The 13,002-nt window shown below is 34.0% G+C and overlaps 4 protein-coding genes across 4 annotated transcripts in view; 2 read left to right on the forward strand and 2 right to left on the reverse strand.

The window, feature by feature from the left end:
• Positions 1–99, reverse strand: part of LOC106104962 (probable phospholipid-transporting ATPase VA) — a gene marked incomplete at its 3' end in the record, with an annotated part of 33,398 nt that extends 33,299 nt beyond the window's left edge. The window contains exon 1 of the mRNA XM_013285156.1: positions 48–99. Coding sequence (XP_013140610.1) covers positions 48–99 — 52 coding nt within the window. The remainder of the gene's footprint in view (positions 1–47) is intronic.
• Positions 100–1,174: 1,075 nt separating this feature from the next.
• On the forward strand, positions 1,175–3,056 carry LOC106105007 (rab GDP dissociation inhibitor alpha). Its single transcript, XM_013285206.1, has one exon. It carries the CDS (start codon positions 1,315–1,317, stop codon positions 2,644–2,646), a length of 1,332 nt encoding a protein of 443 aa, XP_013140660.1. The 5' UTR covers positions 1,175–1,314; the 3' UTR covers positions 2,647–3,056.
• An 83-nt stretch (positions 3,057–3,139) lies between these two features.
• LOC106105006 (acyl-CoA synthetase family member 4) lies at positions 3,140–8,016 on the reverse strand. The gene is made up of 6 exons (XM_013285205.1): positions 7,629–8,016; positions 6,562–7,397; positions 5,513–6,371; positions 4,838–5,150; positions 4,135–4,398; positions 3,140–3,564 (listed from the first exon to the last, which is right to left on the reverse strand). Exons 1-6 carry the CDS (start codon positions 7,856–7,858, stop codon positions 3,178–3,180), a joined length of 2,889 nt encoding a protein of 962 aa, XP_013140659.1. The 5' UTR covers positions 7,859–8,016; the 3' UTR covers positions 3,140–3,177.
• A 1,511-nt stretch (positions 8,017–9,527) lies between these two features.
• Positions 9,528–13,002, forward strand: part of LOC106104963 (protein kinase C-binding protein NELL1-like) — a gene marked incomplete at its 3' end in the record, with an annotated part of 28,043 nt that continues 24,568 nt past the window's right edge. Inside the window, exon 1 of the mRNA XM_013285157.1 lies at positions 9,528–9,623. Coding sequence (XP_013140611.1) covers positions 9,560–9,623 — 64 coding nt within the window. The remainder of the gene's footprint in view (positions 9,624–13,002) is intronic.

The raw sequence follows: 13,002 nt of genomic DNA on the forward strand, positions 1-13,002 counted from the left end.
CGATCTGACCGTGAGACAACGCGCGCTGGTGGCCCCGCATCGCGGACTTGAGTGGCGGTCGTGCTGCGAGGGTCCCTCCCAGGGTCGGTGTCCCTCCATGGCTTACGGATCTCGAATGTCCTTTTGCTTTCGGAAATAAGTACGTTTGCTCCGGTGCCCCCGGCAAACTTGGTACCGTCGAAGGTGTCTCTCCACTTCCTTCTGTTGACATTTTTATTCATCCGAAGAACGACCGGTTTGCTAAACGCTCTCATTTAAGACTGCAATCCTTTTGACACCCTTTCGAATGTTTTGTTCCGTTATTTGCTTGTCGAGAATGTATCGTAAAATTCGAAGCATATGGTTCCAAATCATCTATTCACTATTTCACACATCACTGACGCTTTTATTTTGATAAAACACAAAACACGTGGATGAATTTTAAATAAAACAAAGATGTAAACATTTTCCGTCCCGAAGTTTTGAAAATAAAACAATAATCCTGTCACGGAGAACAGTCGTGTGTAGTTTGCAAAAGACAGAACAAAACTCAAAAACAAGACTGACTGAGTGACTGACCGGCTGACACTGACAATCTAACAATTGCTGACAATGACAATCTGCCTCATTGGCACTTCGATAGGGATGGTCGTAAGACCAAATAACTTGTTAAAAAACACTGATATAAATATTAAAATTATTTCCCATTTTAACATAAATATCAAAATTTCATTTTTCTCAATTTGTTGAGAATTAATAAAACTTTATAAACTACATTTCTTGGAATAGTTAATTCCAAAGTTTAAATACCAGTTAAATAGGTATTTCATAATGATCAGTGATAAGTATTGTGCCTTGTTTCTTGTTTCTTGCGCACGTTTACTTTTGGTTGCTGTAATTGTCCTTTTTTAAGTGGTGGGGTTATTAGTATTTAGAGTCAGAGTTTTTTAATACGCTACGCATAAAATCGCTTTTAGTTATTACTATTAGCACCTAGCTATATAGCAACAACTTTTCAATATTTCTTTGAAAGATATTGATGGATATGGAGCCTATGTGACTTTTTGTTATTTACAAAGCTAAATTATGCTAAGCATTGAATCTGGGGGGGACAATAAAAAAAATCGGTTCCGGCAGTTTTTTGACATTAATACGTTGTTGGGTCTGTGAATTTTGTGTTTTTCTCTTCTATAAGGTTGGTACTTTTTCGTCGACGTCATCGTAGGCGGACATATTTGGCCAGTGTTCTCTATCCGACATTTTGACATTTATTTCCCGGTTGCTTGCATATTTCTATCTTGTAAGAGTTTTACTCAGTTTATAAGCTTTACCAATATGGATGAAGAATACGATGCGATTGTCTTGGGCACAGGGCTCAAGGAATGCATCCTCAGCGGTATGCTTTCGGTATCCGGAAAAAAGGTATTACACATTGATCGTAATAAGTATTACGGCGGCGAATCTGCGTCGATTACCCCATTAGAAGAATTGTTCGAAAAGTTCAATGCACCGTCGCCGGATGAAACATATGGACGAGGACGTGACTGGAACGTGGACTTGATCCCCAAGTTTTTGATGGCGAATGGCCTCTTAGTGAAACTGCTCATCCATACGGGCGTAACCCGCTACTTGGAATTCAAGTCTGTGGAAGGAAGTTATGTATACAAAGGTGGAAAAATTTCGAAGGTGCCGGTGGATCAGAAAGAGGCATTGGCATCTGATCTGATGGGTTTGTTTGAGAAGAGACGTTTCCGCAATTTCCTTATTTACGTCCAAGATTTTGATGAACAAGATGCGAGGACCTACAAAGGTTTTGATCCCACTACTGATAAAATGAGTAAGATCTATAACAATTTTGGGCTTGATAAAAACACCCAGGACTTTACTGGTCATGCACTAGCTCTTTACTTGGATGACAATTACCTTGAACAACCAGCTATACAAACAATCAATCGTATTAAGCTATATTCTGATTCTCTTGCCCGGTATGGCAAGTCTCCATACTTGTATCCAATGTATGGTTTGGGGGAGCTGCCTCAAGGATTTGCTCGTCTCTCTGCTATATACGGAGGAACATACATGTTAGATAAGCCTATTGATGAAATAGTCCTTGGTGAAGATGGGAAGGTTGTTGGAGTACGCTCAGGGACTGAGATAGCTAAGTGTAAACAAGTATACTGTGACCCCAGCTATGTGCCCGATAGGGTTCGCAGGAAGGGCAAAGTTATTCGCTGCATTTGTCTTCTAGACCACCCTATTGCTAATACAAAAGATGCATTATCTACACAGATAATTATTCCTCAGAAGCAGGTGGGTAGGAATTCAGATATTTATGTTTCCTTGGTGTCATACACTCATCAAGTGGCTCCTAAAGGTTGGTTCATTGCAATGGTTTCTACTACTGTGGAGACTGAAGACCCAGAACTGGAGATCAAGCCAGGCTTGGAGTTACTAGGACCGATCAGGCAGAAGTTTGTTAGTGTCACTGATTACTTTGAACCAATTGATGATGGAAGCCAAAGTCAAATCTTCATATCCGAGTCCTATGATGCTACAACCCACTTTGAGACTACCTGTCTAGATGTACTAAAGATCTACAAGAGAGGCACTGATGAAGACTTTGATTTCTCCAAAGTGAAGGTGGAACTGGGAGAGGAGGAGCAGTGAACTCTCACCTACCTATGTATATTTGCTTGTTAATTTAAACATTTGTTTATATCTGGCTATAAAATGAATTGTTTTTTAGGGTTCTTGGGTAAACAACATAGAGAATGTATGTATGTAAATCGCTCCATTTAAAATTATCTAATTGCATTAATTTTATTTCTACCAGAAGTGATTTAAATGATATAAGAATGTTATTTATAGGAATTTATTCTCCATTTAAGATTGCTTTTATAATTTAAGATTTACATTGCAAGAAATGATTGCACACTTGGTAGAAACATGGGAAATGCATTCCATTTCAATACTTTTGGATCCAGTATCCATATCATATATTACAACTTATTGAATGCTCACTTTACATTTAAATGTTTTGTGTAAGATCAAAAAATAAAGTTACAACATAAACTTTACAGCTTTTTATTTTTATAACAGATGTTCTTATGAAGATAAAACAGAATCTTGAACATCATTTTACATCATCATCATCATTTTCAATCATTTTACAATTTTAATAAATAATAATACTAGTTTTTATATTAATGACTTAAATTTAATACAATACAGATAGTCATTTCTACATCCGATGAATATTTTGTCGTTAGAAACGGCTGGAGATGAGAATGTCTCATTTGGAAATTGATATTCTGATATTATGGTGCCATTATCTGTACTTATCACGCACATTTTTCCATTTGTTGATGTTGCTATAATAGCAGTGTTATCTAAACAGCAGGGTGTAGCGTAAACCGGTGAGGTCATCTCAGTCCGCCAGTGTAAACTTGAACGAAAGTTTTTCACAGTGATGCTGTACACTCCATTGTCGTGACATCCAAATATAAACTGCCAAGTTAATGCATCCAAATTTTTTATATACACTGAAGAAAAAATGTTACCCCTTGCACCTTCATATTTCCACACCTTAAAAAAGAAATAATAAAACGATTAATATCTTTCAACATAGTCATAGTTCAATGTATTTAGTGCAAGTGGTATTCTCTGAATCTATTTCGATTTAGAGATATGTTGAAGCAGAATTTTGTGTTAAGTAAGTCAAGTAGAAAGAAAATGTTGATCGTAGATATCAATCCATAATATTTATGACATAAGTTATCTATGTTAATAATTACGGTCAACATTATCTTATCAACGACTTGCAAAATCAATTGCTACATATTACTGCAACAGGTTCGAAAATTGCTATTGTTACACTAGCTGTCGGCCGCGACAATCCACGCGGAATTAAATAAATTAACGTAATTATTTTTTAATTTCATTAAAACTTTTGCTTTTATAACAGTAAAACGTCGTTTGCCTCCTACTCCAATAAAAAGCTCTTTGCTCTAATATTGTTTTTTCATTAGTGCAGGACGCAAACAAGTAAACAACGACAGTTTTTATATCATGCAGTAAAGCCTCACAAGAACAGATAACCAAAAAAAACCTTCAATTGTTGATTGATAAAGTGGTGTAAAAAATCTTCGGAATTACCTTGATGCCTTTCTCTACAGTTCTGCAATGCACGTCACCGTTGACCTCCGCGAATACGACGTACTTGTCATCGTCGTATAGCGCGGGGCGCGCGAACACCGGGCTGGCGAGCTTGCCGCGCCACGCCGCGCGCCGCGCCCGCGTGTCTATGCCCGCGCACACGCCCGACAGCGTGCCCACCATTATGTACCCGTTCTTAGCCAACACTGTGTCCGCTGATATCGCTTGTTCCGCCACTTGAATTGTTTGTTTTATTTCACCGTTCTATGAAAATCATTTTTTCAAACTGTACTCACAATTAAGAAGGAACCTTTACATCATTTTTGCCTTTTACACTCATAACCATAGACTATATCTCTAAGAAACTGTCTTTTTAAGAACTGTTGGTCAAACAAAAATAGTATAATAATAGTAACTTCAGCCATTGTGGATATAATTATTACTTATTTACGTTACAGTAGCATTAGAAAAATGTAAATTAATCAGAATTGTCATGTTTCGCATTTTGTTCTTAGTAGTTTTATAAACATAAAATCACCACCCAGAGATAAATTTGTTATTTACAATATGACTATGTAATAATTAAAGTTCATTGCCTTAATAATGCAGTGCATCCATTCTTAAGACAATAATAAAAAAAAAATCCGATAACTATTATACCTACTTATTGAGCTGTATAAAATGTTTTTTTTTAAATAATTACCATAGCATCAAGGCATCGAACGATCCCGTCATATGAAGCAACATAAATTACTCCTCGGATGTAGCTCGCTTTACTTTTGATCATATATCTAACATTCGTCCTCCAGATTTCTTGACATTTGTGTATGGTGAAACAAACAATAGTTCCGTCATAGGAGCCGACCACGCCGCAAGGACCGCGCACTCCGCCGTCGAAGCAATGTATCGACGCCTCTATGCGGGAATTCAGTTTTATCTGACCTTGTAATCTTCCACTCTCTGTATCGATCACGGCTATTTTGCCAGAGTGACTGCAAACGGCTACAAACACCTTACTGAAATAAAAAATACACATACTAATAAATGCGAAAGTTTCGATTGATGGATGTTTATTACTAAGTATCTCCAGTATGACAACAGATCTCGTAGAATATGGTGTGCTTAATAAATCGTATTTTAAATTCCGCACGACCGATTTCGCTGACAAAAGCTAGTTATACAATAATTGGTACATTTATATTGCTATGCTTATTTAAAAAAAATATTGTGTTATTTGAAAATAACAGAATGCTTTTATTTTTTTACTCATTTCAATAGGTATTCAATACTAGTAAATTATAACCTATGGCAGTAGCATATTAAAAATGCATTCAATAAAAATAAGTATTTTAAATATTGTATTAAAATTTCAACTTACTTTTTATATGAACATAATGTTGGTGACGCATCAACACATTTCCCTGTATCAAATTTCCATAATTCTTGAAATTCAACAAGATTTCTATCCAATTCTAAAACTTCACTTAAAGCATACGCTAATCTTTTTGATCTAAAATCTGGTTTTTTGGTTCTTTTCTTCGATTTCATTTCCTCATAAGAATAATCTTTTTCAACTAGTTGTACAATATCTTGAATTGTTTTGTTATTGGATATTAAATATGGTAGTATAAAATTGCCTAGTTGAGGATATGTATGTGATAGTTTATTGCACATTGCAATAGCTAGAAAAGAGGTACCTCCAATTGATTGATAATTTTTGTTCTTTATTTCTTCAATTGGTAGTGTTGTTCTCAACATTGAAGTGAGTTCTTCTAAGAATGCATTCGTTGCAGGGATTGTCGGTTTATTCAAATCATTCTCAAACATTGTAGATAGGATCTGCTTAGATGTCTTTCCATGTAAATTCGTTGGTAAATTATCAACCTTGATAATTTTATCTGGCCAATGTTTTTCTTCTAGCTTACCTTTTATAAGTATAGAAAGGTCATGGCTTTTGATTGTTTCTGATGAATAATATAAAACGAGCAGCATTAATTTGGGCAACCAAATACAAGAGCATGTTTTAACTTCGGAGCACTGCATTACAGTGTTTTCGATGTATTGTAGATTGATTTTGTTACCAAATCTTTTAATGATATCATCTTTACGTCCTCTATAGTAAACGGTGCCATTGCTCACTTCTCCTATGTCTCCAGTGTCCACAAATTTGAGGGAGCATTCTTCATTTGAACCTGGTCTTTTGTTATTTAGAATATAACATTTTCTTGTGTTACTTACTGGAAACAGAAAAAAACTTGTATTAATATAAGTCTTTGAGGATATGTTTTAAAGATTGATTACTTCAAGTACTGGAAAAAAAGAAATATCAACTTGCTGTCACATAGAGCTTAATATCTTCATTGCAAATAAATATTTTTTTATAGTTTATCATATTGTTAATATTTTAAATGTAATTATCACACTTACCTAATATAATTTTACCAGAACCACTAAAGCTAGAATTCTTAGAATCAATGTGTAGTTGAGTTTCCGAAAGGCAGTTACCTAATGGTACTTCACGGTCTGTGGTTATTTTATTCAAATCTAACTCAGCAACACAAGCCCAACAGGACATTTCTGTAACTCCGTACAATGTGAATATTCTACATGTGTTGTTGACATGCTTCAATTCCCTTAATCTTCTTACACCATTCAGTGGCTCACCACCAAGTGCTAATATCTTAAGTGTTGAATCAGCACTTAAAATTTTATTTTTAATATCACAGTTTGAATGCTGGAAGAATTTTGATGGTGTAGTTTGCCAAACTGTTATTGAATACTCTTTTCTATGAGGAAACAAAATATCAATATATTCAGGGGCAATTAAAAGTGATGCACCATTTTTGAAAGCTAAGAGAATTTCAACCATTGATGGATCAAAGGTCAATGGTGTTGAAAAGTATATAACATCGGAAGAATCTATGTTAAACAATTTAGTTAAGTCATCTATGTTTGGTTGAATACATTGCACTGGTACTTGGACATGTTTCTTCTTTCCTGTGCTTCCTGAAGTTGATGCAATAAAACAATGTTCCATTACCCATTTCTTGGTAAGTAAATTGTTACTCTCTTGTTTAAAAAAGTTAATAGTGTAATCAAAAATAACAATAGTTTTATCAGGTTTTTTTTCACATAACTTCATAGAGTAATCTTCATTGGTATCTTGTATGGAGATGATAATCTTTAACTTAATATCATTTATTTCATTTTCAATACTTTGAGCCGGATCCAAGAACATGAAAGAGTTACAGCACTTATGGACTCTGGAAATTAAAAACAACAAATGTGAACATATTGTAAAACATTACCATACATATACATCCTTATAATAACACGCTAATTATTTAATGTGGGAGGTAATATATGTTTCTATTTTTCCAATACATCTGACATTTACGTGTCAGTACATTTTGATCAAGAACTTACTGAAGCAATATTTTTCATCAAGATAATTAATCAGTCATAGCAATAACAAAAAATTATCAAAAACTCACGCAGCTATAGCACAAGGAACTATTACATTTCTGTCAGTTACCAATCCAATAACTTCTCTATTACAATCTAGTTGTAAAAGAATTTGAGAAATATATTCACAGACGCCGAATAACTCTGAATATGTGTAAGTATTATAGGTTTCATTTTTATATTGGCGTACGGCTTTTTTGGAAGGATTAACTGCACAGGTTTTAACAAAAACATCATAAAAACCACGTTTGGATTTCATTGGGAGAAAATTACTACGATACCAATAGATTACTTATTTTATGTCTAAACAAACTAAAATAAATAATTTCTGCGACTCGCCATTACACTATTTTTTGTTCATATTAAAAAGAGTTAGAAATCAAATCATATTCAATATTTTGTTATGGGTAAACAAATCTAATCTAATGACATTGACATTTCAAACAATGTTGCACTGTCTAAATGTATTTCTCTTTTTTTAACTTCTTGCCATTTTATGTACTCTTTGCTTTTTACTTTTTAAAAATAAATATTATTTCACAAGAGAAGTACAAAATAAAACTTTTAAAATTGATAAGTTAGTTACATTTAGTATTTATATAATAACAATTTGTAGATTACTGTACTTTTATCTAAGTCAACTCAAGTCGTCTAGCTCGCTCTCGTGTTCATTAACCAAAACTAAGAAATAAATGGAATGTAGCTGTTGTAAATATCACATTATTTGATGAAAATAACTTAATCATTAAAATAAAATCCTGTGTGAGTCAGTTCATCATCATTGTTGTACGTTGTTCAGTTTGTAATGACGATAAAATGTGAGTTCTTTATTTGGAAATAATATGACTTAATTTTGGAATATTAGCGTCGCTTTTAAAAAACTTTGGCAAGTAGTTACATATACTTTAACTTTTAATGTCATCAATGTGTTCAATTTGAGGTCAACGCATGTGATAGATGTCTAGACGTATTGCGCTATCCTAAATATCAGTATCGTGCTTTAGACATTTTAGGTATGGCTTGATAGTTCTATTTTCTAAATTAATAACGGTTTCCCACTTTCACTTTAAAAGTTAAAAACGTACTTCGTCTTATGTATTTTTAATATTTAGCATTTTGTTTTTATTTATCCATTATTTCTGTTTTAAAAATTTATAATCAGCGTAAATAGTTATTATTTTTAACTTTTACTTTAAAGTTTTCTAAGTTTGAAGAAGATTACAGACAAAATGTAGCGCAGAGGCTCTGCGGCGGTGTTGACCTAAAACTTATTCGGCAAATGAACGGGCCCAATCAATTAGGGGCGGTCAGCGATCCGCCAGAAAACGGGGCAGCGCGCGCGCTCTCCAAGGAAACTTGGAAAATGACTTTGGGGGGGGGGCAAGGAATAGTGTTGCGACACGGCTGGAAAACCGATTGCGTTGAAATAACTGTTGTAACTTTTAAACGAATTTAACCTTTAACAATTGAATTTTCTTACAAGAGTTGTTTAATAATAAGAAAGCTACGTAACCTAGCGTAGATAGATAGCAACTTAAAAGGTTTTATCGTGCGATGGGTTTACCTTGCCTACACAACCATACAACACCTACTGTTGTCTCAGTTTTTTTAGAGAAGTTAAAAGAGAAGGCAACACATTTTTTTACATATTTGCTCATAAAAACCCTCGGTCATAAATATACAAATATGTATGTGATTCCTTACATATTTTGTACTTTTAGTTTTATGAAAGTAGATTACATCCGTTGAAACTGAATATTGTTTAATCGGAGTGCAAATAGCGTCGCTACTTGCGATAGAGCGCTAAGGTTGTATAAAGCACAATGCAAGCACCACTAGGGAGGAGGGTGCGTGCGGCGCGGCATCGATCGCGCGGGGCGGCGCGCACTCTGCTCACTGCTCAGTGCTCAGTCCGCCGGGGCGGCCGGCGAAAGCGCGCGTGTAATGCGCTGCCGCTGAGATGGCCGGCGCTCGGGCGCTCGTGGCCGCCTGCTGCTGCTGGTGGTGGCTGGCGAAAGCCGCCGGTGAGTACTACTATCTAACATACATTTTTATTTAATAACTTCAAAAAGTGTCAAAACAGCTGATTTGTCTTAAATTACCGAAGAATTTACGTGCCGTCTTAGCCTTAAGAACACGAGTGCTTTACCGTATTTTATATCCGCAATCAACCCCCGTGTGACATTACTGATAAAATTAATTAATACATTTTTCATTCAGAGTTTATGTGTTTTGTAGACAAGAGTAGAGCTTAGATTTTTTAGGTTATTTTCATGTGTTGTATACTTTCGTGTAAATATAAATTATTTTACCATCGCGTATTCGCTGCTATTAAATTTAAATAAGATTTACAACTTACATTAATTTTACGCGAAATGTGTTTTAGTTAGTAACTTGAATTTTCCGCGCCTAATTGGAAAATAACGCAACTTGAATGTGTAACCTTTTAAATTTCTAACTATATTTAAAGACTGTAATGTAAAAATTTAGATTTGTTAGTTATAATACGGTTTAAAGTCTGCATCAAAATTATGTAATTTATAATTAATTTGTTTTTTAAAACAAGTCATTTATTGGAAATTAATTAATGTAGCTGTGGTGTCAGTGCTTAAAACGGTGTAGATGTAGACGGCGTAGTGTTCGGCGGGCACTACTCGTACATACTACGCGTCGCGTCCTTGCCTCGACCACTGCCGGCAAACGTCGCCCGGCATTACGTCATACGCTAATCTGACATCTGCGTAAATATTGATAATTATCACGCCACTTTGCCGCGAGGAAGTTAGATAAATGCAAGCATGCACCACCTGCCCGAAACTGGGCCTGAATCGTACGATATTCGCTACGCCGCAAATACTATAGCTTATATTACGCCTGATTAGATTAGAACGATTGTACGACACTAAGAAAATGGAATCTTAATTAGCTACGAACAAATGAAATTTATATTTTTTATTTATATATAATCTTAAACTTATAACTTTAAATATTTATATTTATATATAATCTTTACATCTGAATTTATAATGTCAAGATTCACTTTATTGTATTAAAATTTTAATCAATCAAATTATTAGTTATTGAAATTTAAAAATGATGATAAAGTAAATTAAACATTTAGCTACATATTGTTTGGTAATTGCAGAATAAATAAAGTTAATAAAATATTTACAATGATTGTTAATTTTGGTAAAAAAGTAGAGATTTTGGATCCGTTTGGATAGTATTATAAAGTCAAGACGAAAACATTTTAATGTCGAAAGCAAAAATCTTTCTATAAGATGACAATTTATTTACTAATCTCTTTCAAAAGACATCAACGCGCAATTAATGAAACGTTGAGGTCTAAATTAAGCTTTGTACAAATAAGAACAAACACCAACTATATATTGCCAAATGTTTTAATATCTGACCACTGATGTCTATTACATGGATGTTGCGAAATGAAAGTTTTGCTTCATTCCGACTTAAATACCCTAGATGCATGGGGTGGCAATTTATTATATCTCTATTATTTGATCGAATCCAAATTATCACTGTGAATCACTACTGTCACCACCACAATGGCGAAAAAAGAAACACAAATACCATGGCTGCCTGTCCATGTATCTGGACCCTGCATCTGGACTCTAACTATTTCGGCTGTCAAAGCCCCTTTAGAATCATGCAGTCATATCTCACATTATCTTTGAAAAAAATTACGCGAAATGTCACGGTAATATTGTTCAGAATTATTGTAACTAAACACGAAGTTTTCCTTACACACTATAATTTTATTTCAATTAAAAAAAACCTTTAAAATTGCTTTATAAAGATAACAGACAAGTTATTGTCTGCAATTACACCACGAATTTAAGATCAATGGAGATACTGGTAAAATACTTAGTTGGCTTTCAAAATAATTGGCATAGTTAACTCCACGCACATGTTAACTACATAATACAGCAATTAATGAAACATTTTTTTCTCTATGTTGACTCTTTTTATTTAAAAACATTTTTCTATTGAATAGAAAACAGTCGAGTCGCGATTAAAGATTTTCAATTGCTTATTTATCGTAATATTTTTATCTGTTTAAATTGTAAATAGAAAAAATACAGTTTTATTGTGAAGAGAAGAACTAACTAAAACCTTTTTCGCGTATTTGTCTGTATAAATCAAAGTGGAACATCTGGCAGAAGGGGTAACATTTCCTGAAGCGATTTGTCAAAATAGGTCATTGACCCGCCAACCTCATGTAGGGCGACGCGTCTCGTAGCACTTTGATTTGTCACATTAATCTCTTTTAAAGAGCTTGGTTAGTTCAACTGCTTGCAGAAACACATAGTTAAAGAAGTCAAAAAGGTTCCATTTAACTTTATGTTTTGCAGTTTTTATTATTCTTTTTAAATTAATACTACGAAATCTGAGAATATTACAGATTCAACATAATAATCTAATTAGAAAGAAAATATATTTTTAACTTTTTTTTTATAATACGATATTTTTATTAATTTACGTAGCTTAAGTTTAACTTTTGCCACCTCATGAAAAATATTTAATGACATATTTTAAGGTTTTTTTAATACTGAGGCTGACACGAAACACCTGTAGTGAAGTATTTTTATCGGAGTAATATATTCAATATTACATGTAAGTCTTTATATAACTTTTAGGGTCTAATAGTACTGGCTTTGCTTAGTATAAAATTGAATAAAGCTGTAACGTGGCAGGGTCTCCGCCTTACGTAAGCTACGCTGTATAAAATGCCGCATTGAATTTTTATATTCTCACCGTGCGCTTGTCGCATTTGAATTTATATTCTATCGCTCCCCTTATCACACTTTATTGGCTATTTAGGAAAATTTCCTCCTGTAGGGTCATACCTTGAATCATTTTCCTCATACTACAATTCTAAAAAGGTAGCTGTAGTAGTTATTACATTTAGATAATCTTGATTTAATATTTTTAAAGCTGTTCTTTACGAGTCGTTTCAAAAGATTCGCTATTGCACGTTTTGGATATTTTGTATACATTTTTATGACTTAAAGGATACAAGAGCAACATGTTCGACTTGTGTTTGAAATGTAAAAAAGTATCGTTTTAAATAATTTATTAGGATTGTACCTAGAGATTTGGTCTCAACATTCATGGTCGTGTATATTGTTAGGAATTATTGGTATAATTTTGTTTTTAAAAACGATTTTAACATTAAAAAAGTTACAAATGGCGATTGCACGGTTCATATTGAAACGCTCCAGTGCCACGTAAATTGTAATCTATGTAAATTATCGTCTGTGTATTAATATGGATTCCAGCGTGAAATTATCTTATCTGTATCGCTGTTTGAGAAGAATAATCCAATACGAGATACCGAGATTCAGTTTATCCACAACAGGTCCCCTCTGATATCGCACAGCAACA

This window comes from Papilio polytes, unplaced genomic scaffold, assembly GCF_000836215.1.
Source record: "Papilio polytes unplaced genomic scaffold, Ppol_1.0 DF823288.1, whole genome shotgun sequence".
Lineage (NCBI taxonomy): Eukaryota > Metazoa > Arthropoda > Insecta > Lepidoptera > Papilionidae > Papilio > Papilio polytes.